This window comes from Rhynchophorus ferrugineus, unplaced genomic scaffold, assembly GCF_030347505.1.
Source record: "Rhynchophorus ferrugineus isolate W39M unplaced genomic scaffold, kcgeb_rfMv2 rfM2, whole genome shotgun sequence".
In the NCBI taxonomy this organism is placed as follows: domain Eukaryota; kingdom Metazoa; phylum Arthropoda; class Insecta; order Coleoptera; family Curculionidae; genus Rhynchophorus; species Rhynchophorus ferrugineus.
This window is the reverse complement of record NW_027472581.1, coordinates 11,272,297-11,296,896: the sequence shown is the minus strand read 5'-3', so window position 1 is coordinate 11,296,896 and position 24,600 is coordinate 11,272,297. Positions and strand designations below refer to the sequence as shown.

Genomic DNA, 24,600 nt, shown 5'->3' with positions numbered 1-24,600 from the left:
ATACTGCCATTACAGCTGTCGGAGACAATAGTGAAGAAGCCTCACGAAAATTACAACAGGCAAGTGACAATATAAATAATTGGACATAAGCTTGGAAAATAAGAATTAATGAAAGTAAATCTGTACATGCGCAGTTCACCTATACAGACCTATACAGACCGTACAAATACCAATAACACTATCTATACTGTCATTCCATAGAGCAACAACGCTAAATATCTCGAAATAAATCTTGATGCAAAACTTCGCTGAAAAGAACATATAAAGAAGAAAAGAAAAGAACTGGAATTGAAATATAGGAAAATGTACTGGCTGATTGGAAGAAAATCACAATTATCAGTTCATAATAAATTGCTATTATATAAGCAAATACTGAAACCTATATGGACATACGAAGTTCAATTATGGGGATGTTCTGCAAAAAGTAACGTAAATAAAATACAAATTTTTCAGAACAAAGTTCTGAGAGGTATTACGGGCGCATCCAAATACTATAGGACTGATTACCTACATCGAGACCTTCAGATACCTACAGTCAGTCAAGAAATCAAGAAAATTGCAAGGGGGCATGAGGAAACACTCAATTCTCATAAGAATATTGAAGTATTGCAGCTTTTGGATACCACCAGAAAAGGGCACACACTGAAAATAATCAAACCGTCTGGTCTTATGTACTGTAGTATAATGGGGTGAATATAATAAAAAATACAGTAGTGACATGTATAAACATTATTTCATCAGAGACTGAGATAGGGCCGATGGGTCCTCCTAGTTATATACCTAGATTTAAGTTATCATAAAGACAAATTGTACAAATACAAATTTTTCAGAACAAAGTCATGAGAACCAGATACTTGAGGACTGATTACTTACACCGAGACCTTTAGATACTGACTGTCACTAGTTTCTACTTATCATCTTTCTGACAAGGCGATTGTGGTGTTCTTTTTCATTCATTACAAGACGTAAACTTCTATCTCGACAGATCATGTACCATTGATGAGAACAGTTGGTCGTCAGTCAGTCGTATAGAGCAACATCTGGAAAATATGTTAGATGGAGTAGCACTTTTATATTTTATCCATTGTAATTTTGAAGAATTTAATATTAAAATTATACCTGATAATATAAGTTACTTCAGGTCAAAGATGTTTTTTGAATGTATATTATCTCAAAGAACTAAACATTTTTCAATAAGTATTCTTTCTATGAGCCTATTATATTTTAATAGCATGATCTTTTTAAACTCTGTTTAGTCCATTCCAGTGGCGTTAGCAGAATTGTAGGTTTGCTGCGGTAAGTAATATTTAGGATTGTACATCAGATTTGAAATATTTGAAAACCTTGAGAATATATTCGACACTTACTGAGAGTTAGATTATATATGGTGGTTGTCAGCTTTTGGTCGTCTTGATGATACCACATCTATCTATCTATCTGAAAAAAATTTTTATGAATATACCCGAAAATTAATTCTCGGATAACGAAAGATAAAATAGAAAAAATAATGGCCCACGATGACCAATAATGCTTTAGAAGCCTTGCTATGTATTTGGTAAGATCAGTGTGATGAATGAATCACGATCATAACCACCAGATCATAAATTACTAGAACAAAATGAAATCATAATCAACACATGGGCTGAAAAAGAAAAATTCCGGACGTAACAAAGAAAACGCGTTTTTTTATTCCAAATTGGCTTTATTCATCAATGTAATATCAATCAAGAGCCACACAATAATTCCAGCGCCGCTCAATGTTTAAATACCACTTGAAAAACACACACACTTGTAGAACTATTTATCTTTTGCCTCAAAATAGGCCTCAGTTTCAGCGATCACTTCTTCGTTCGAGCGAAATGTTTTACCGGTGAGCATTTTTTTGAGATCTGCGAACAACCAGTTCTGGTAGCTAAATCTGGTGATGAATACGGGTGGATGTGGGAGCAGTCCGAACTTCAATTTATGTAGTTTTGCCATTGTTTTGATTGACTTGTGACACCATGCTTTGTCTTGATGAAACAAAATCTTTTCCTTGCCATATGCGGTCGTGTCTTTGCAATTTCGGTCTTCAAACGCTCCAATAACGATATATAATATTCAATGGTGATGATATTTCCTTTCTCAAGATAGTCGATGAGTATTACATTGATTGTTGGTCTTTCGTGCGTTTTGGACGAGGTTCATCTGTTGCTGTCCAGTCAGATGATGATCGTAATTTGATTCCTGAGTGAAGTGATAGATCCATGTTCCATCTATTGTTCCATATCGACGCAAAAAATCCGGTTCGTTACGTTTAAACATGGCCAAACATTGCTCAGAATCTTAAACACGGTCAACAGTTCTCATGGTTAAATGATCAGGCAATATAAAACCACCACGTTCTTTTGATACCTTTGCGGTGTTAACTAACTCACGCAATTTCACTTTTCGACCATTCAAAACGATTTTGTGGAGTTTTTTGATGTTTTCTGGTGTTACCACCTCATTTGGACTTTCACTGCGTTCTGCATCATCGGTGTGTCTACGACCACGTTTAAAGTCAGCAAACCAACGTTTTATTGTTGTTTCTGATGGAGTGGAGTCCTTATAACACTTTTCAAGTCATTACTTTGCATGAACAAACCTTTTGTCCCATAATGAAGCAATGTAAAATTAAAATACGAAATTGTTTTTGAACCATTGCTTTGAAAATAGCAAAAATAGCGTCATCCTTAGCACAATAACCCTCAAAATTATGAGTAGAATATAATGAAATTTTAACAGTTTCCTTTTGCAGGTTAGTACTAATTAAAAAAGCCGGCAAAATAAAACTAGTGCCATCTATGAGATATCATCTGTGGGTATTATCTTCTCTGTTTTTTGTCTAATATGATGTCGTGTAAATGGATACCACACTTCATAAATGTTATTATGACAGGCTGTTAATCCTATTTTTCTAATTCGTCCTAATTGCTCTATTATTGAATTAGCGTAATGTATATAATGTTGTATTTGTAAATTAGTTTTAAATAAATATATTGTTACAATTGCATGCTGACCTGAAGTATATGAGGTTGCATAGATACTAGATCGATGTTACGTTAGATTAGTTGCCGATAAGTTATATTATAAACTGACTACAGGATTAAGGTCATCATGGCTAGAAGGAATATCCCGTTATTACCAAGATGTAAGTAGATTCGTTATCCTGACATAAGTTAAGTATGTTAAGTACCTATTGAATTTATGTATCATTAATAAGTACAGAGTCACAATATTGATCTAAAGAAGACTTAGCATAAAATACAAAGTACATAGACATAAACATTTGTATAAAACTAGTACGACAGTGTTTGTCTGCCGGGAAGTTCCGGAACTGTTAATAATTTGTAAGTATTTTACGTTTACGTTAAAACGAATTAATTTTAACTACAGTAAAGTCAAATAAAATTTAAAACAAAAATCCTAGTAGATTTATTAAAAGTCAAATAAACAATAACACAAATGAGACGACCTTGTAATATGGAAAACCGAAATTTATTTCTTCCAGAACGTTATCAGAAATTCCAAGCAGTTAGATCGAATACTAAAAATACACTGCAGTAGTTTTCTAGCATTGCCAGGTATGTTGATCGAATATAAGAATAAATAAAAAACAAGCTCAAATAGAAAATATTTATTTAAAAAAATATATATTTATCAATTACAATAAGATGTACAACAATATAAGGCAGATTTCCTTAACAATTACGAATTGATTCCTGATCTTGTCAGCCAAACGAAGATTGCACCACTGCACACAGCACTCCTGAAAAAAATAAAACAGTATTACTGAAAATTGTTTTGTATTAAATTTGCAGTTCTTAGCATTGACAATGTTACTCAATAATTATTACGCATACTGCAATAATACATAGGCTGAAAAGTCAGGGGGGGGTGTAACAAATAAATCGCGTTTTCTTTTTCAAAATTGGCTTTATTCATCAACGTAATCTCCATCAAGAGCCACACAATCATTCCAGTGCCGTTCTAACATTTCAATACTACTTTTGTAGAACGATTTATCTTTTGCCGTAAAAATTCCCGTTTATTACATTTAACCATGACCAAACACTGTTCAGAATCATCAACACGTTCTTGTTTTTGGTCGACAGTGAGCAAACGCGGCACCCACTTTGAACAGAGCTTTCTCATAATCAAATGCTCATGCAATATAAAACCAACACGTTATTTTGATATCTTTATGATGTTACCTAACACATGCAACTTCACTTTTCGATCATTCAAAACCATTTTGTGGATTTTTTTGATGTTTTCTTACATCTTCTTTGATGTTTCCTACCACCACATTTAGACATGTACTGCGTTATGTATCATCGGTGTCGCTATAACTACGTTTCAAGAAGTCAGGAAATAAACGTTTTATTGTTGTTTCTGATGGAGCGAAGTCTTTATAACATTTTTCAAGCCATTGCTTAGCTTGAACGTTATTTTTCCCATCAAGAAGAAGCAGTGTAGAATTAAAACACGAAATTATTTTTGATCCATTGTTTTGAAAATAGCAAAAGTAGTGTCACTGTTAGCACAATAACTCACAAACTTATGAGTAGAATATCATTAAATTTTAACAACATTCAGTTGAAGGTTAGTGCTAACTGAAAAATCGGTGAATGCAATAAAACTAGGCCTGGGACTTTTCAGTCCATGATATAACACATACCGAATATATCAAACTGGACAAAATATATGATTTGCTTTAATTAAAATATAAATTGCAAAATACTATCTCGCGTGTATTTAAATAACGAAATATAATTTTGTAAAGTGGTCTATTTGAAATATAAACAAATTACAAAATACAGTCAGGTTTTATGTATCGGTTGTGTCATATCAGATTGTTATTTAAATAGAATAGAACTAACTGGACTGTTAATCAATAAAAGAAGAATTTCCTTTCAAGAAGACTGGATTTTTAAACGTACTATCAGACAAAGAGCCTCTTGTTGGGAATGAATAAAAGCTGCTAAAGAAAACAATCTTTCCTTCTTCGTCCGAATGAGCAGAAACTTGTGTTATATTGTATAAATACATTTTTTATACTTGGATGTCGTTCAATGATGGTAAGCCTTTTGTTTTCATCGTTTAGAAAGCTGACTAACTGATGTTTGTAGTTGATCAATGTTCCTTTTCGCAAAAACAATAACATCATCATCTTGTTCAATAGTACTGCTGCCACTGTTACTTCTACGCATTATTTGTTTTATGTAATTTTTCTCTAAGGGGTGAATTGCAAGATTTTGTATTCTTTGCGTCTGATCTGTTGTGATGCTCTCTGGCAACCCAGGCATTTTGTAACTAGGCATGATGCCATTATAGTTCTATTTAATTCAGACGATAGTTTAAAATATTTATCAAATCTTTTTTATAAGCTCTCTTCACTAAATAGTATAAAACAAAGTCGCCTTTTCTGTCCCTATATCCCTATGTGCGCTTAAATCTTTAAAACTACGCAACGGATTTTGATGCGGTTTTTTTCAATAGATAGAGTGATTCAAGAGGAAGGTTTATATGTATAATACATGCATAATATAGTAAGGCAACATTGCTAATTTTAGAGGTTTCTAACGTGATGTCGTAAATTAACCTATTTTTTTAGGCTTATTTAGCAATTAGCAAAAACGCTGCCTAACCCTACGAGTTAGATCAAATTAATGTACTACAGTATTGTACACCATAAAAAGGTCTACAAAAAAGTCCGCGATGGTATATGTTTATCTTTTAGGGATAACCTACATTAACAATTTTTATTGTTTACTTTTTACGTGAGAAAATTAGAGGCTTATTTACGAAGCTATTTTAAGCAATACGGCATTAATCCTTATCGAATTAAGTACCTTAAATACAGTGTGCAATTAATATAGATCAATATGGTTCCTTACAGCATGTAAATTAAACAAATATTTTCGGAGATATTACAAAATTAAAATTTGCGTTTAAAAATGTGTAATGTAATAAAAATTGTATGAATTTAGATATTCCAAAGATAGCAGGAAATCTTCATAGTAAGTATAGGGGAAGAGGAATTGTTTTACTCCAAATTTAATGCGTGCAGGCCAAGGGCAGTAATGAATGAACCAAAAATACTGGTCGCTAGTTTAGTTATAATACAATAACAAATCTAATCTGATTCTTACAGACATTACAGTAGGCAGAAGTGTACCATAGTTACAATTTTTGCGCTATAATTGATATTAATATCAAGATTTGTAATAATAAACTTAATTAAAACACACAAGATTCGTGAAAATAACCGGTTAAGAATGAAGATGACAAATGACTAGATACTTGATAATTGACGTACAGCACAGGGGCCCTGTTGCCAGCTTGGCATATTTAGTGATCGCCATTTAGCTTACGAAAGCATTATTTTTTGCAGAATACATCTGCATCTAAAATGTATTTTGTCTAAAATGTATTTTGAAGCCAGAAAAAATACAGTTGAGGCAAAAACTTGGCTTGATGCCGAGTTTCCGGACAGTGCTCCAGGAAAATTAACCATCAAGGATTGGTATGCTAAGTTTAGATGTGATGAAATGAGCACTGAAGAGGGTGAACGCAGTGAACGCCCAAAAGAGGTTCTTATCGACGAAAACATTTAAAAAATCCACATGATTTTGAATGGCCCTAAATTGAACGAAATAGTAGAAAATATATTAACTGAACGTGTACATATCATTCACGAATATTTGGGTATGAGAAAGCTCTGCAAAGTGGCTGCCGCGCGAGTTCACTTTTGACCAAAAACAACAACGAGTTGATGATTCGGAGCAGTGTTTGAAGAAGATCAAGCATAATAAACCCAAGTTTTTGCGTCGATATGTGACAATAGATCCATCATTTTACTCCAAAGTTAAATCGACAGTCATCTGAGTGGACTTCACTCGATGAACACGTTCCAAAACGTGTGAAAACGCAACAGTAGGCTAGCAAGGTTATGGCATGTGTATTTTGGGATGCTCATGGGATAATTTTCATTGACTACCTTGAAAAAGGAAGGACCATCAACAGCGACTATTACATAGAGTTATTTGACCGTTTGAAGGACGAAATCACTGAAAAACGGCCGCACTTGGCGAAAAAGAAAGTGCTGCTTCACCAAGACAATGCAACGTGTCACAAGTCAGTGAAAATGATGACAAAAAATCCATGAATTGGGCTTCGAATTGCTTCCTCATCCACCGTATTCTCCAAATTAGGCCCCCAGCGACTATTTCCCGTTCTCAGATCTCAAAAGAATGCTCGCTGGGGAGAAATTTTAGTCGAATGAAGAAGTGATCGCCGAAACTGAGGCATATTTTGAATCCTTGAAATTATGTTGAGTAAAAAAAATAATTTTGCCAAAAAAAATGTTTTACTATGGTAGACCAAAGAATTTTCAATTGACCTGTTATCTTCAGGCACAGTCGATCTATCGATCATAAAAATTAATATTGTGGCAACATATGCAGACACATCTATCTTAAGATATCACGAATATCTAATAACAGCATCATAAAGAACCTCCAAACACACCTTGATAAAATTATAATCATAACAAATGTTTATTGCATATCTTATGAATGATGTAAGAGTAATAATTTAACAAAAGTACATTGTTGAACTACTAAGAGTAGTAACTCAGTAGAGGCTTACATGTCAATCCTTAACAAGTAGTCAGTTGAATTTAAATGAAATAAGACGTACTTTGAAGATAACTCACATAAAGGACAGTCCAAAAACGTGACCACATTGTGATAAAACATTGTGAGAAATTTGTTTCTGTGACGAGTTTCATATCCATTGAAGGTGTTTTAATGACTATTTTCACAGCTTTCTAAACCCACTCCTTCATTTCCAGGAAGGGTGTTAATGTTGGAGAAACGCTGGGCCAAGTGTGTTGAGGTAAGGGGAGAGTATAGAGAAAAATTAAATCGTTTTTTAATCGAAAATATCACTCTAGTACCGTTAGGTTGTCAATAAGATGCGCAAAGGTTATACAAAAACTTGTTTTTTTTAATGTGTGCCTATTCACGCAAAAAAGATCAAACAGTTGCTGCAAATTAAGTAATTTCGAAACAACCATATATTTATTATACTTAAAATACTCCTGCAGTTACAGAAGCACTATAAGTATAATATACTCTTTATCCAAAAATAACTATAGTTTCGTAACGTTGACTGCGGCTTTTCACTTGTACGATCCGCTTATCTAAAGAGTTCTCTTTTCATCGGCAATTAACTTACTTAATGCCCAAGGCATATGCACAGTGTTACGCCTTTTTATGTTTCCTGTATCCAAAAACAGTATATACCACTAATCATGCCTATAACTATAATAGATTTAACAATAATTAAAAACTGAACATAATTTATATAGTCCTATTAATTAAACTTTCTTAAAATTCTTTATGGTATCAAATTATCATGACACTTCGATCATTAGATATCTGTGTTCTGTCTGTTAGGATTTTTCTGTCTATTTTTTACTGGCATAAAAAATACCAAACCATTTCGAGTTCAATATAATCAATAACTTCCATATTTGGATATAACTCTCATAATGTTATGAGAATTAATTTCTGAAATATATCAGTACAAATGAATGAATATTAAATGTTTCTACGAAGAGAATATTGAAAAATAATGAGAAATAGTCTTGCAATGTAAAGAAAAATGGAAATGTCTGGAGGATAACTGGCTGGGCTCCACTCCAGTTGAGCATTCATTTTAGTCGTAATAATGGGATATAGATCCTTATAATATGGAAATCTAGGAATATATCTACCACTTAGGGTGGCTTCTTTAGCTGCTTTGTCTGCTCTCTCATTACCCTCTATGCCCACATGACTGGGGACCCAAACAATTGATATTCTTCTTTTCCGTTCAACAAGATTGTGATAGATGTTATAGATGCGAACGATAATAGGGTGTCTAAAAGTTGCATTTTCAATTAACAGGATAGAGCTCAGGGAATCAGTAGAAATCAACCAATCGCCGGACTCAACCTCCAGTACAATCTGTAGAGCCTTCCAGATAGCTTAATTCTGCGGAGAGTATGGATGAAGCTTGTAACATCTGCGCCTACTCCCTCGGACGACTTGGAACCATCCATGTACAAAACTTTATAGCTTGGATGCAGCGATAGAAGATAACCAAACAGGCCCTTGAAGATTTTAAGACCACAGCAAGGATGTGAATCGTTAGAGATCTCATTTGTGGGCAACGATGGAAACATCCATGGTGGGAGAGATGTGGAGCTGGAGACGTTAAGTTTATCTATATTAAGGTTGATCATGTCTATAATATTAAGGAACAGGTCTTTGTAAAATAGCTGTTTGACGGCTGTGAGAAATTATAAGCGTTATTGGATATAAACACGGTTTATCGTAACAGAAAAGATAAGAAAGCGTAAATAATTTTTGAATGATCCAGGATTGAATAGTTGGAAAAGGCTTGCATCCTATGATGTTGAGTATGATGACAACAACTCACAGTGTATATTATAATATTTTCCATCATAGGGCTGTTGTAGTAAAACAATAATTCATTTTTTTGTCTTTAAATTAGCTGACCAAAAGAGAAAGGTTTTTATCAATGTGTTTATAGTTCACAGAGCACCAATACCTTAATTGTCAATTATTTGCGTGGTGTTCAGTCGTATGGAAACTCCGAAAGTCTTCACAAAATTCTCCTTCATCTGATTCAGATCTTAGGCGAGTAATGATTTCTTTTTTTATCTTTTTTTTACGTAAACATAGCTAGGCCGAAAATTTCCACGGTTTATTTAATAAATTAGGTTTTAAATTCCTCGCAATGATTAGCGCGGACATTACAAAGCTAAACATCTCATGTGGGGCTTAAGATTGACAACACCAAAATGTAGAAAACTAGTTAAAGCAATGAAGGCACGGGAGTGCATCTGGATCGTCATTTAATTTGAAAGAAACATTTGCTAATAAAGTGTACACAACGTGGGCATAAACTGAACTTATTGGGCGTGTAAGTCAATTCTTAGGCCCATATGGATGCATGGTATCGAATTGTGGTGTACTACCAACAAATCCAACATAGTCATCCTTCAGAGATTCCGAAATATGTGCCATTAAGTAACAGATACATACTAATAATTCATCATGATATCCCCCTGGAAACCTTAATGAGTGTGATCAAAAGTGCCAGTGTAAAGTACTCTGAAAGAGTAAAAGAGAGAGCACTCGCCAAACAATTAAAAGTGCGAGATGTCATGTAACAGGTCAATTGAAAAGTTCCCGCACTACCACAGTAAAACACATTTTTTTGGAAAAATTAATTTTTTTTATTCAACATAATTTCCTTCAAGGGTGATCCAACTTTTCGCTACCATTTTTGTAGTACGATTTGTCCTTTGCTTCAAAACAGGCCTCAGTTTCGGCGATCACCTCTCCATTCGACGAACATTTCTTTCCAGCGAGCATTCTTTGAGATCTGGAGAATACGGTGGATGAGGAAGCAATTCAAAGTGAAATTAATGGATTTTTGCAATCGTTTTCACTGACTTGTGACAAGGTGCATCGTCCTGGTGAAGCAGCACTTTCTTTTTCTTCAAATGCGGCCGTTTTTCGGTGATTTTGTCCTTCAAACGGTCGAATAACGCTATGTAATAGTTGCTGTTGATGGTCCTTCCTTTTTCGAGGTATTCAATGACAATTACTCCATGTGCATCCCAAAATACAGATGCCATAACCTTGCCAGCCGACTGTTGCATTTTCCCACGCTTTGGAGCGGGTTCATCGTATGCAGTCCACTCGGATGACTGTCGAATGGATTTCGGAGTGAAATGATGGAACCATGTTTCATTCACTGTCACATATCGACGCAAAAACTCGGGTTTATTACGCTTGATCATCTTCAAACATTGCTCGGTATCATCAACTCGTCGTTGTTTTTGGTCAAAAGTGAGCTTCAATTTCTTTTTATCCATATTTTTCACAATAACAAAAGTTGCTTCACTTAAAATGCTATAATTCACAAACTAATGATCCGACAGCTGTCAAATTTATACACGCATCTTTTGAGGGCTAGGGCTAACTAAAAAACACATAGATTTAATTCTAGTAGCGCCATCTATGTGTCAGGTTGGGGACTTTTCAATAGACCTGTTAAGTGTGTAGGTTAAAATGTTTACTACCATCCGACCTGATTAAGACATACATGTTAAGAGAATGATCATTAAAAAATCTTTGGTTATGGAGATATTAAACTACACATTCTAGAATTATTACTTGGAAAAATGTTATCATAAGTTTCCACAAGGTCTCAGCTACCCCTCAACTTCCAAACAAAATGGAAAATTAAAACATCTGCAAATGCGAATTGCAAGCTTTGAATGAAACTCAAAGCCATATAATTTGACTGTTATTGATAGATGAGTAACCTCCACAATAATTGATTCGTTCCGGTTGATTCATCACTGGATTAATAGATTCTACCCAATAATTGTTATAGAGAAACAGACATAAAAAACGGCAGCTTAATGTTCGGTATAATAAAACCTACTTAAGTGTTTTGAAGGTATCTCCGGCTAAATTAAATACAAGTTAATTGGCCAGATATCTGGTTGCTACTTGAAACCGACGAAAGAAACATAAAAATAGTTTTTATTTGAAAAACTCAATCGTCGATCGATTTTAAGTAGACAACTTTCGGTCGTGTTGACTGTTTGCGATGAAACGTTGCTAATTTAATTCCGAATCGTTTATTTTAAATAAACCGTAAAGATTCCAAACAGCAGTTATTTAATATGAAACGTGACTTTAGAGTTTTGGAAAGCCTTGTTTCTGCCTCATGCATTTTTTTCAATCAAAAATTTTCTACCATATGTTTCTGTAATTCTTTTGTAAATGTTATTAGACGATATCGGAGAGGTTTATCATTTTGATCGTCCTTCGGGACGTTTTATAACCTAAGTACAATTGTGGTCATGCTTTCATGTGATTGAATATTGAAGGCTGTGAAGACCGTCTAAAATCAGTTGTTGTGGCAAAAAGTATTAATGTTTGAAATGGTTTGCTCATTTTGTTTGCGAAAATTTTGAAAAAAAAAGTTTTTTTCCTGTAAAAACGAGTTCTATTTGCTATATTTTTTCGATATTTTTTACCTTAGAACACAGAAAAAGACATGTATCCTATTTTGGATCGTTTTTTTAAAGGTTTGAACGATAATGTAAATATATTAATATATATATATATATATATATATATATTACATTAATATAGACCCCTAACTGTTTACTGCACTTTAAAAGAATGCCACAGGGAAAGTGGCTTGACTAAAATCAAGAAGGGAAGTTGAAGCCTGTTTAAGGGGATATCTTAGTTTGGAAATTTGAAAAAATCGTATTTTTAAAAAACATATTTTCAAAACTTAAACTTTTGAAACTACTCTACTTAAAGTTCTAACGAACCAACTTATTTGAAATTTTGTGCGAGCCTTCTCTATACATTCGAACAGCCGTAATTTGGCGAAAAAAATTAATTTGGTTTCTTTTACTGTAATTTTTACTTAACTTTTTTTTTTAAATATATTTTAAAGTTTCCTTTTACCAACTATGGGTTTATCTGGACTGGGCCTAAAGTTTAACGTTGTGTATAACGAACCACGGTGCTCGGCATTAAGCTTACCGACTGGCGAGTGACCAACTTTAGAAATCATCCCAGAGGACATCCGGTCTTACCCAGCCTGGTTACTGGCGTGACTGGGATCATTTTCCTTGTCGGATATTACACTCTTGCCTACAACATTCACAAATTTTAAACAATCACAAACATATATTTTCGACCATGCCCCAGCAGGATTCGAACCCGCGGCTATCGCAACAGTAGGAGGACCATTCCATCGCCTTTACCACTGCGCCACCAAGCCGGCAATTCATTTTTTTAATTTCAAAACAAAAGTTCAAAAAGGAACTAAAGTTCTACGAAAAAAAAATGAGAAGCAGTACCGAACTGAATTAATGAGTAAAATTGAGTAATATACTGTTGTTGTTAATAGAATCGATGATAATATTCGAACTTATTGAACAACAAAATATGTTTATTATTTACGGCATTCGATTCATAATTTATGGCACTATGTCATTGTAGTGTATATAGATTGCCAACTTAATAGAACCACACGATAAAGATGCAAATTTTCACAATGACATGATATCCAATCTAAATATGTCGCTCACGCAGCCATATATGCGATCAAACGGGCGTTACATTATGAAACTTGAATGACGTTCTATTTAGAACCCCGTGGTTTTCGCGAAAATGTTTCGTATGTACGAAATATGTCATTTCTTGCCGGAATATTAATCGTTTTTGAGTAACGGCCTAAACAAATGATGTTGTTTATTTAAACATTATTTGGCAGTAAAATAGTACGATATATGCTTTCTATAAATATATGATTTATGTTTGTAAATATTAATTATTAAGAGAGCCTTACGTAAAAGATATTTCGATGGTTTGTTTTTTTTTCAACAAACCCAAAAAAGGTTAATTAATTATGAAGGATTTAAAATGGATACGTTTATACAGTATTTGATACTTCATTAATATATTCCCTTCTCTGTGCAATAATAGAACTAACTAGCCCTCATTTAGAGAAAACTTAGACCAAAATATCTCTCTAAACTTACCGTTACAAACTGAAATGGATATAGAAATAGCAGCAATAAATCTTACAAAAAATATACAGGAAGCAGCATATTCTGCGACTCCCAACAGTGAAACATTTCCAAGAAAAAATACACATATATCATGTACAATACAGAAAAAGATAGCAGAAAAAAGAAAGTTACGACGAAATTGGCAACAGCAAAGGACTGAAGAGAATAAAAGAAAATTTAATAGAGCCATAAAAGAGCTGAGAGATCTAATCCAAATTGACAAAACCAAGGCATTCAAGAATACCTAGAAAACTTGACATCAACTGAGGCTACAGACTATTCGTTGTGGAAAGCAACAAAAAATCTTAGGAGATCCCAGCAGCATAACCCACCTATTAAAACAAGCGAAAATAATTTGGCGAGAAGCAATAAAGAGAAGGCCGACATTTTCTCAAAACACTTAAAAAATGTTTTTAAACCTTTCCAGTCTCAGCTACATAAAGATGACGAAAATAAAATTACTAGCTTTCTACATTCGCCATTTCAAATGGATTTACCGCACGAGAAATTAACGGTCAAAAAAGTTAAACATACAATAATGAGAGAGATAAATATTAAAAAAGCTCCTAGTTATGACTTAATTACTGGCAAAATTTTAAAAGAACTATCAGAAAAGGCTATAAAACTATTAAGATTTATATTTAATGCTATGCTACGAATTAATTACTTCCCTAGCATCTGGAAAGTAGCTAAAATACTAATGATACTTAAACCAGGAAAAATACCAGAAGATGTGACCTCCTACCGACCTATAAGTTTATTACCACTAATCTCAAAAGTTTTCGAAAAATTATACATAAAAAAGCTAAACTATATAATAGAAAAAAGAAAAATTATTCCAGAACATCAGTTTGGCTTTCGCAATAAGCATGGGACTATAGAACAAGTGCATAGACTTGTAAACAAAATAAACGCTGACCTAAATACCAAAAGATATTGTTCGGCTGCTTTCCTAGACATATCTCAGGCTTTTGACAAAGTATGGCATACGGGCTTGCAGGTTAAACTAAAGAAACTTCTCCCTCATCCGGACTATCAGCTACTAAAATCGTATCTCACTGACAGACATTTTATTGTAAATCAAGGCGATGAACATACCGAATTAAATCCCATATATTCAGGAGTTCCGCAAGGTAGTGTACTGGGTCCAGTACTGTATCTTCGGTACACGGCTGATCTGCCCACCACAAAAATAACTACTGTGGCAATATATGCAGACGATACAGCAATCTTAGCATCCCATGAAGATCCAGTCACAGCATCAATAAACCTACAAACCCACCTGGAGCAAATACAATTATGGTTGAAGACATGGCGCATTAAAGCCAATAAATCAAAATCCACGCATATAACGTTTACCCTGCGTAGAAGAGCATGTCCACCAGTGAATATCAATCATCGTCAACTCCCCCAAGCAGAGCATGTTAAATATCTTGGTATGCATTTAGATCGACGCCTAACCTGGAAGAAGCACATACTCTCTAAACGGAAACAACTGGGACTAAAATTATATCAAATGTATTGGCTCATTGGGCGCAAATCCAAGTCATCATTAGATAACAAGGTATTGCTGTATGAGTCTATACTCAAGCCCATTTGGACATATGGAATTCAACTATGGGGTACCGCTAGCAAATCTAATATATCTATCATTCAACGGTTCCAAAATAAGGTGTTGCGTGCCATTGTTGATGCTCCGAATTATATTTCAAATAAAGTGATACAACGCGATATTCCTCTAGAACCTATAACGAGTGTAATTCAACGTGTTTGTGTGAAGTACTTCGAAAGAGTGTCAGTACATCCCAATGTACTCGCCAATCAGCTAAATATGCGACGTGATAGTGAAGTGCGTAGACTAAAACGTTTAACACCACCTGATCTGATTACTGGACATATGTAGACTTTAGAATAAGCATTAGAATAAGACTAATTAATTAAGATAACATTTTATACAGAAGATTGCTTAATGACGTGAATTTCTACATGCCATGTATATATAATATAGACAGAAGAAATACTTATTGCCAATAGGGCAGATTGTGGACTCACGAAGAGTAATAAAAAAAAAATTAATATATTTTGTTTGCGTTCAAAAGTTTGCTTTCAGTATAAGAAAACAAAAAGACAGAACTCTAATAGATTAAATTGAAGACACTAAACAAATATGAAAAATGGAAAAGACTTTGGATTTGTTCTAAGGTTCTTTGTATCGTTCGTTATATTCTTTGTTCCACGTTATATATATATATATATATATATATATATATATATATATATATATATATATATATATATTAGCCGCAAGACATCGCTCTATGTTTGGTGGGACCAGAGGTGCGTAGTGTAATACGAACCGTTGAAACCTGGTGAAACAGTTAATAGTGATCACTACCGATAACAAATGATCAATTTGAATCATGCATTGATCGATCGAAAAGCGTCCAGAATAGACCCGAAGACACGGTAAAGTGATTTGATGGGATACTATCGCTTCCGCTGTACTCTCCAGATCTTGCCCCATCTGACTATCAACTTTTCGCATCAATTTCGAAGAAGTTAGAAAATGGCTCCATGAATGGTTCTATCCAAAGGACAATCAGTTTTTTTTTGGATGATATCCCTAAATTACCTGAAAGATTGGCAATATGTATAGTGTCAAATGGCCAAAACTTTGAATAAATATATTTTTCCATATTCTTGAAAATTATGTAGTTTTTTCCAAAAATAAAAAACGATTATGACTTTCCGGTGTACTTGTAATTTTCATGTAAATTGAATGGCTTTACATGCTGATGTGAAACACATTTTTTTCTCTTAAATTAAATGGAACTGAAAGTTGAACTAATAAAAAATCGAAGGAAATCGCAAATGTAACGTATGTATTTGGTTCGAGCATTGAAAGACAAACGTGTGAGGAACCCGGAAAATTCCTAGATGGAAATGTTTAAACGAGATACATCAAAATAGTCCTATTTGCTTTAATCAGTAGCCAAACACGTCCACATTTAAGGCGATATTAGCAAATTAAAATTTTAGAAAATACTAGTTCTTAGTTACAATAAATAATGTGCAGCAGACTAACAACAGACTACAGTGGAGACATCATAATACAAAAAAGACAAAAAATTAAGATTAGAGTCCAGTGGAGAGATTTTGCCCGAGACTACCATGGATACATTACATCACAGAGAAAAACAGAACACAAATTAAGATTAGAGTCACAGATTACATCTGATAAAATATATTGAAATGGAATCCAAGATATGTATCGAAAATAAAATATTGATAAGAGGACAGTTTTATATATTTCAACATTTACAGTAATTAACAGTTATTTTTTAAAGTTGCTTTATTGTCTTTTAAAAATAGTCATGAGATTGAACCTTAAAGTATTACTTCTACTCCAAAAATCATGACTTAGAGGATTAATTAATTTTTAGTCTTGATTTTTTTACTAAACAACACTTAACGTTCTGAAACAAAATATCTAATACATTGTAAAATTTACAAATTTTATGCTAGAAGCGTCAGTTAGAAGCCAAATTATATATAAACTGCTTTAGCAAAATCTCGAAATATAAAAAACAATCTCCGTCGTCGTAGGTTCCAGTCATTTTACTAGTTTTAGTTATATTTAACAATTAACATAATGTAGTACTAATGGACAACGGTCAATTTAGTAATCTAAGATACGATTGAAAATAACAAAAAACATTAAGATTGTAAATTAATTTTAACGTCTCTACAATAAACATTCAAAAAATTTAAGAAAAGTTCTTCGTAAATACCCATGTCAAAACTCTCTAATTAGCTCATCTTCAAAGATGTCGTTATGATTTGTAAATTTACATTTTCTGTTTAGATTTTAAAATAAAAGTTGAGTATTTCAGTGCTGTTCAGACTTACATATTATGGAAGAAATTATTTAATTGATAAATTACATCTTTTCTCATAATTTATTTCACATGACGCTGTAAAGTTTTTAACGAACAGCTTTATGAAGATCTCCGAAAATGAGGTGACTCTTGGAGTGCCTTAATGAAGACTTCAAATGTCGCCCGAAAAAAATAGGAAAAAGGTTTAGAGATGCACAATACTTTTAAAAAAGCATATCATATCCATGATCATATATTTAAATATTCATAATAAATAGAAAAATTACTCAAAAATAATTTACGGTACTCACAGCTTAATCATCCACCTGCTACTGCACTTCAACTATATTAAAGCCAGCATAAAACTCTTATTCTGTCTTCGGCAACACGTTATTTACAAACAATGAAACCTTCGATCAAATGCAACTCAAGCTGATTCAAGCCAAAACCTGATTCGCGTACTACAACATGAGTATCAATGAATGACATTGGATCACTGTCTACCTTTCAGTTCAGTCGTCTGCCTGATAAATCCAGCATGACATCAGTGTGACATCATCAACATCATGTTAAAGAATCAACCAATAAAGGACACCCAAATCAACTATAATCACAAATTAGGAATGAATAAAAGAATTCTTGAAATATAGGCCACCCAAAAATCAACATAAAATTTGTTATTCACGTATTATTATCAACAGAAAATTGTTTTTCGGAATTATTTCATATTAAAGTTACATTAAAGTATAATATATTTAACTATTTAAATTGTTTGACGTGCTAAAAAATAATCTATTACCTGTTTGCTGGATTTAAGAATCATATTGTTTAAAAAAACAAAAGGAGAACAGATTTGTCTGTAATTATTTTTGCTTCAATTGCCATGCTAGAAGACAAAATTAATCTAGAGCAATATAAAATACGGTATTATTATACACAGTAATCTAAATCATTTTATTTAATTATTTTGACTTAACGTTTTGTATAAATTATGATATTAGTGGATGATGTGTGTTGTAACAATTATAAATATGCATATATACAAATAGAAATATATCTTTTGAAAGAAGACCAACTACTTTCTGGTACACCCCCCATTCGTAAAACGTCGCTGCTCAAAATACTTGATCTAAATACGCTTGTCACAGGCCGCGGGCAGCGCAAATAAACAATGTCAAATTACGAAAAATTAGCGACGTTCTATTTCGAATGCCGCATCTTTCCGAGTCACAATATCAACGAAAATACCAACCGAATAACTTACATCAACAAGATCTTCGCCACGGGAGAATGCCGGATCAGGCTGTACGGCCTCACTCGGAACTCCTTGTCGGCCTTCAGGTCCCTCAGGATGCGGCGGGCGCTGCAAAACGAAAAACAAAAAAATTACAATCGGGCTATCGGCGAAACAAACAAACAAAAAATAATATCGGTTTTTGACCAGAGACAACTGACGCACGACGGATACGAAAAAAAAAACTATTAGCGTAATAGTTGCTTTTGACGACGACATTTTTCAACGTTCACGCGACGGCACGGTGATTGTTTCTAAAAATGAAAAAAAGTGACACATTTCAGGTATTTCGAAAGCGATATTTACGTAGTGCGCGTATGGTAATTAACGGGATGAATCAGGCCTACGTATATGGGCTAAATCACGTGTAGGCTCCGTATTTTTTTTGTGTGTCGTTCGTCGGATTGGCAAGAAAATAATCTCGGCCTTGAGTGTCAAGTAAATATCTTTCTTTAATTAAAAATTATTAAGAGAATGTTTTCCTCTTTCCGTTCTATTCTGCGTTTCTGTTAAATTAATTACCGTCATTTGAGTACAGTAGGGCGTAAAATCACAAATCGCGGATTGAGAATGAAAATTACTGATCACTACATAGTATAAAACAAAGTCGCCTTTTCTGTCCCTATATCCCTATGTGCGCTTAAATCTTTAAAACTACGCAACAGATTTTGATGCGGTTTTTTTCAATAGATAGAGTGATTCAAGAGGAAGGTTTATATGTATAATACATGCATAATATACTAAGGCAACATTGCTAATTTTAGAGCTTTCTAACGTGATGTCGTAAATTAACCTATTTTTTTAGGCTTATTTAGCAATTAGCAAAAACGCTGCCTAACCCTACGAGTTAGATCAAATTAATGTACTACAGTATTGTACACCATAAAAAGGTCTACAAAAAAGTCCGCGATGGTATATGTTTATCTTTTAGGGATAACCCACATTAACCATTTTTATTGTTTACTTTTTACGTGAGAAAATGGCTTATTTACGAAGCTATTTTAAGCAATTCGGCATTAATCCTTATCGAATTAAGTACCTTAAATACAGTGTGCAATTAATATAGATCAATATGGTTCCTTACAGCATGTAAATTAAACAAATATTTTCGGAGATATTACAAATTTAAAATTTGCGTTTAAAAATGTGTAATGTAATAAAAATTGTATGAATTTAGATATTCCAAAGATAGCAGGAAATCTTCATAGTAAGTATAGGGGAAGAGGAATTGTTTTACTCCAAATTTAATGCGTGCAGGCCAAGGGCAGTAATGAATGAACCAAAAATACTGGATCGATTTTAGTCATGTTTTCATTGAGTGACATAGGCATATATATTTTATGCCCGTGCAAAGTCGGAGCGGGCCGCTATGTTTTTATATACAACGTTCATATTTTTTCTGTAGTGTATTTAATTTAGTATCAGCATTGCAACCGTGCGAAGTCAGGGCGGGTCGCTAGTTTATAATAAAATGACACATTTATAAATAATCAATAAATATAAAAATTAATCGTTGTTCCTTAGTCTCGCTAAAACTCGAGAACGGCTGGGCCGATTTGGATAAAGTCTTGAATATTTGTGGGAAGGTTTAAAAGGTGCAACAGTTGCTTGACTTAACGCAAAATTAACATGGACAAATTTGGAGCTATTAAGCTGTATTTTCCAGTATCTAGTCCATTTATAGATCTTGTTGGCAGCTACTTGTACTTCTTCTACAGCCTTATTTTGTGCCGTGATAACTCTGGCGTCGACAAATGTTCCAAGTACTCTTTCTCTTGTTGGGATATCAGCAGTATAGAGCAGATATAAGAGTGGTCCCAAGACACTACTAGTGTTGAGAATGCCCCTTCATGCGAGACTAAATTTTATTTCGAAAATATATGATTCCAGCAGTAGAGAGTAATTCCGCAGTAGTAATTTGTTCATTTTGTATATTAATCCCATGTGGCATACCCGGTCAAGAGCCTGTGAGACGTCCAGGAATATTGCAGGACAGTATTTCTTTTCTTCGAATACCTTTTGAACAGCCGTTATTCTGTGTACTTGTCTATTGTCGAATGGCGATTCCGAAATCCAAACTGGAAATCGGGTATTTCTATAAACGGTTTAATACGTTTTAACAATAGTTTCTTAAATAATTTTAGTATCACAGGTAGCAGCGAAATAGGCCTGTAAGATCCAACTTGTTCTGTCGGTTTATAAGGTTTTTTAAGCATAATTATTCGAGCAACCGTAAGACATTCCGGAATATGGTTCAGTCTCAAACAAGTATTGAATATATATGTCAACATGATTATTGCTTTTCGTAGCAGCTCGTTTTATAACTCAGGTGAAATATCAATTCCAGGAGTCCTTTTAAAATTGAGGTTGTCAATTTCTGTGGCAACTTCCTCTGGGATCTGTTTCACGTATTAGAGTTCAACAGTTCGGTCTCAATCTTCATAGAGTCAAGACGTGTTTTCCCTCCTCGAAAACAACTCTCTAGAAATATGACAAAAATACATCTGTATTTTATTACGGTCAACTTTTAGTTAACGGTCTCAAAAAGTTCCTATGTACGCGTTACGGCGATACGAACAACTTAAAGTGAACTGGCAAATGGTGTAGAATTCCCCATTTTGAAATATCGGCACAATGTACTTTATTGAAAGTTATTATTCACGAATCGACTAAATTTATGGTATCTTCATAAGAAGTGAAGCGCTGCTTAGACAGGTCAAGACTCATACGTCGGTAACAAGTAGTAATCAGAAGGACCAAGGTCGGTGAAGTAGCAATTCCTATGGGAATGTTTCCAAGTATGTTTCTATTGGTTTTGCAACATGTGGTCGAGTTTTGTAATGGTGAAAACTAACACTTTTGAGTCTTCGCTCGTATTCCGGTTATTTTTCATGCAGTGATCGACTCAAACGCATCAAATATAGTCGTTAAAAAAGTAGTTAAATCGTGGTATTGAAATTTGTTTATCCGTCCAGAACGCTGTTTGTCTTCGCTATCAAAATCACCACTTTTAAAACGACGAAACCAGTATTCACACGTTGAAATCGATGGGGCATGGTTGCCACAAGCTTCATACAGCATTCGATGCCCTTCAGTCGTCTTTTTTTTGAAATTCTTCTTTCTTTAATTAAAAAGGTAAAACTTTATTGCAATAAATAAAATTAATAAAAAAAATATAGGCTTGATATATACAATAGAATTTTTTGAGGTCAGAGAAATTTCAGAAATCTAAAGTGTACTAAATCTGTCTTTTCTAAATATTTTCTTCTGTAAACTGTGACTTTTTCCACGACTACTCGCATCCAATTATTGTATAAACTACAATAATTTTATGTGTTTGTTGTTGTATCAATTTACAGGTAATTCATCGACAAAGCTAGTCACTAGTGGGTTTTTAAAAAAATTTCAAAAAAAGTTGAAAATAGGGACAATGAAAGATGATCAGCAACATCAACAACAAATAATAAAATTAATAACTAGGTTTTATTATGGCCGTTATTACACTGATTGAATGAATCATGTTTAAAAAAACGTCTTATTATGAAAATAATACGAAACTGTGTAATTTTTTAAATTTTAGTTTACCGTATTCACTGAATTTGGCCCCTAGTATATTAGAAAAGATTAAAGTCTATTAAAGAAACAAGATGTGGTGTCTATGTTAATATGTTAAAGCTGAATGACGTGATGAGTAAGGCCTTTGGGCATAGGGATCTGGTTTATATTCGAATAGATTTAAATCATCAGCATCGTTTAATTCCAAACCCAATCATATTTCATAACTTATCCATATATAGCTAAAAGATTATGAAAATATCAATATCTTAATAAAATTAAAACAAGTAATAAGTTACCTTTAGCATATATTTCTCCCATTTTTCGAACCATATCGTGATACCGTGTTGAAATAATGTCGGTTTGGAAGCGGTTAAGTATTTCGAACAATTGTGGTAGAGAAGCCACGTTGAATCGGCTTGAATAACTGGGAATTAGATGGTGCAATGTTTCATGATCTGAGGCACAACTTTCCATTCGAGTTGTAGCAGTATATCTTTCACAACTTTTATAACGGTGAAGGATACAACGCAAGAAGATTAATGTTGTCATAATAGGCCACAGAAGACTTTTCTTTTTGGTTTGACAAGCAATGAAACTACGATGTTGAAAACATTCAAAATGACATTTCAGCCAATTTGTGTGGTATTTTTTCTCCTTTTGGACCTTTTCAATTGCATGTTTATTGCAAAGTTCCTTAGATTTTAGTCCAATACGTTCGAGCTATTTTGACATTGATGTTTCATGGGTTTCGGCGGTAGATTCCTTTAAATCAAAACATATTTAATGAATGTTGAAAATTTTTAGCGTTCAATAATTTTCGCTTGTAATACACTGAATAACACAATAATATTAAATAGACAATTGTCATGGAAGACAAAAAATGTTCTAAGACAACATTTTATTTGATTTTATTGATTGCCAACCAAAAAAAGGGTTTTCTGTGGCGTATTGTAATTTATTATCTATTACTTGTTGCGTGCGAATTATGGGGAAAAATTATCAAAAACAGCTTATTTCATTCCATATTTCAAAATCGACCAACCCTTATTGAACAAACCCATAACAAAAACAATGAGAGTTACTAACTCTGTTACTTGTTGAACACCCCTCGTAATAACATATCCTGCACGTTCCACGACCTTAATAAATATGCCAATATCAAAATACCCAAAAACAACATTACATCAACCGAAATTCTGAAGGAAACAAATCGATATCTCCTTCCCCGTCTCGAATAGCAATAACCAGAACCAAAGAGGCTTTTTTATGGAGAGCATCGTCGTCGCTTTATCACAAACTAAAAGATTTTTTCAATTAACGTCGGGAACGACTATCCAAATATCCAGTTTGGTATTCGAAACGTCGGGAGTTCTTTAGCAAATGACAACGGGTGCGATCGTTGAATAGAATCAAAACAAAAATATAGAATGGGAACTTAACTGGGCACACCCGTAGAAATGTTCTTAGTGTGCGTTGTGCTCTAACTCATTAGAGGACTGGAGGTATAAAAGCTAGAACTGGAACATTTTTCTATTGAAATTTTGTAAGATATCTTAGCTTATGTCTGTTCTTTTCTGAAATTTGTTGTTATTTTGCGTTATTTTTGTAGCATTTAAGCTAAATATTATTTGTTTAAACAAAAAAACACAATAAGAGGGTTGCTTTCCAGGATATGGAAGTTCAAATAAAAATAATTATTTTCTAAAGGATTTACTAGTGCAGATACGGTTTTTAAATTTAAACAATGATAATCTTTAGGAAACATCTTCTCATTCCCTATATAAAGCTTCCGAAGAAATGATTATGGACCCAAATGTGGAAGACCATTGCTTAATCAAGTTGTAATTCCTAACTGTAATTGTAATAGTAAATCTTTCATTAAAATCTATATCGATAATCTATATAAAAACAAAATATAGCTTTTTTACTTGATAAATATTTAAGGCAATAAAAATATACAATTTTTTGATATGCAATTAGAAAATAAATTATCAGTTGTTAGATTAGATATTATTTTTTGAAAATGTTTTGTTACTGCAGCTGTTAAAGAACTTGGCAAATCGATGAGTTATTGTTATTGACAATGCAGCATGCCATAGTACACCTAGTTACCTAGTAAATATAACAGGTCAATTGAACCCGAAGTCCCCGACCTA

General features: G+C 33.5%; 1 protein-coding gene across 1 annotated transcript in view; it reads right to left on the bottom strand.

Annotated features, from left to right (window-relative positions):
• Nucleotides 1-3,643: 3,643 nt before the first annotated feature.
• LOC143191813 (pre-piRNA 3'-exonuclease trimmer) overlaps nt 3,644-24,600 on the bottom strand; it is a 50,918-nt gene continuing 29,961 nt past the window's right edge. The window contains exons 7-8 of the mRNA XM_076397224.1: nt 18,857-18,955; nt 3,644-3,790 (exon numbers count right to left, since the gene is read on the bottom strand). Coding sequence (XP_076253339.1) covers nt 3,730-3,790; nt 18,857-18,955 — 160 coding nt within the window. The 3' untranslated portion in view covers nt 3,644-3,729. The remainder of the gene's footprint in view (nt 3,791-18,856; nt 18,956-24,600) is intronic.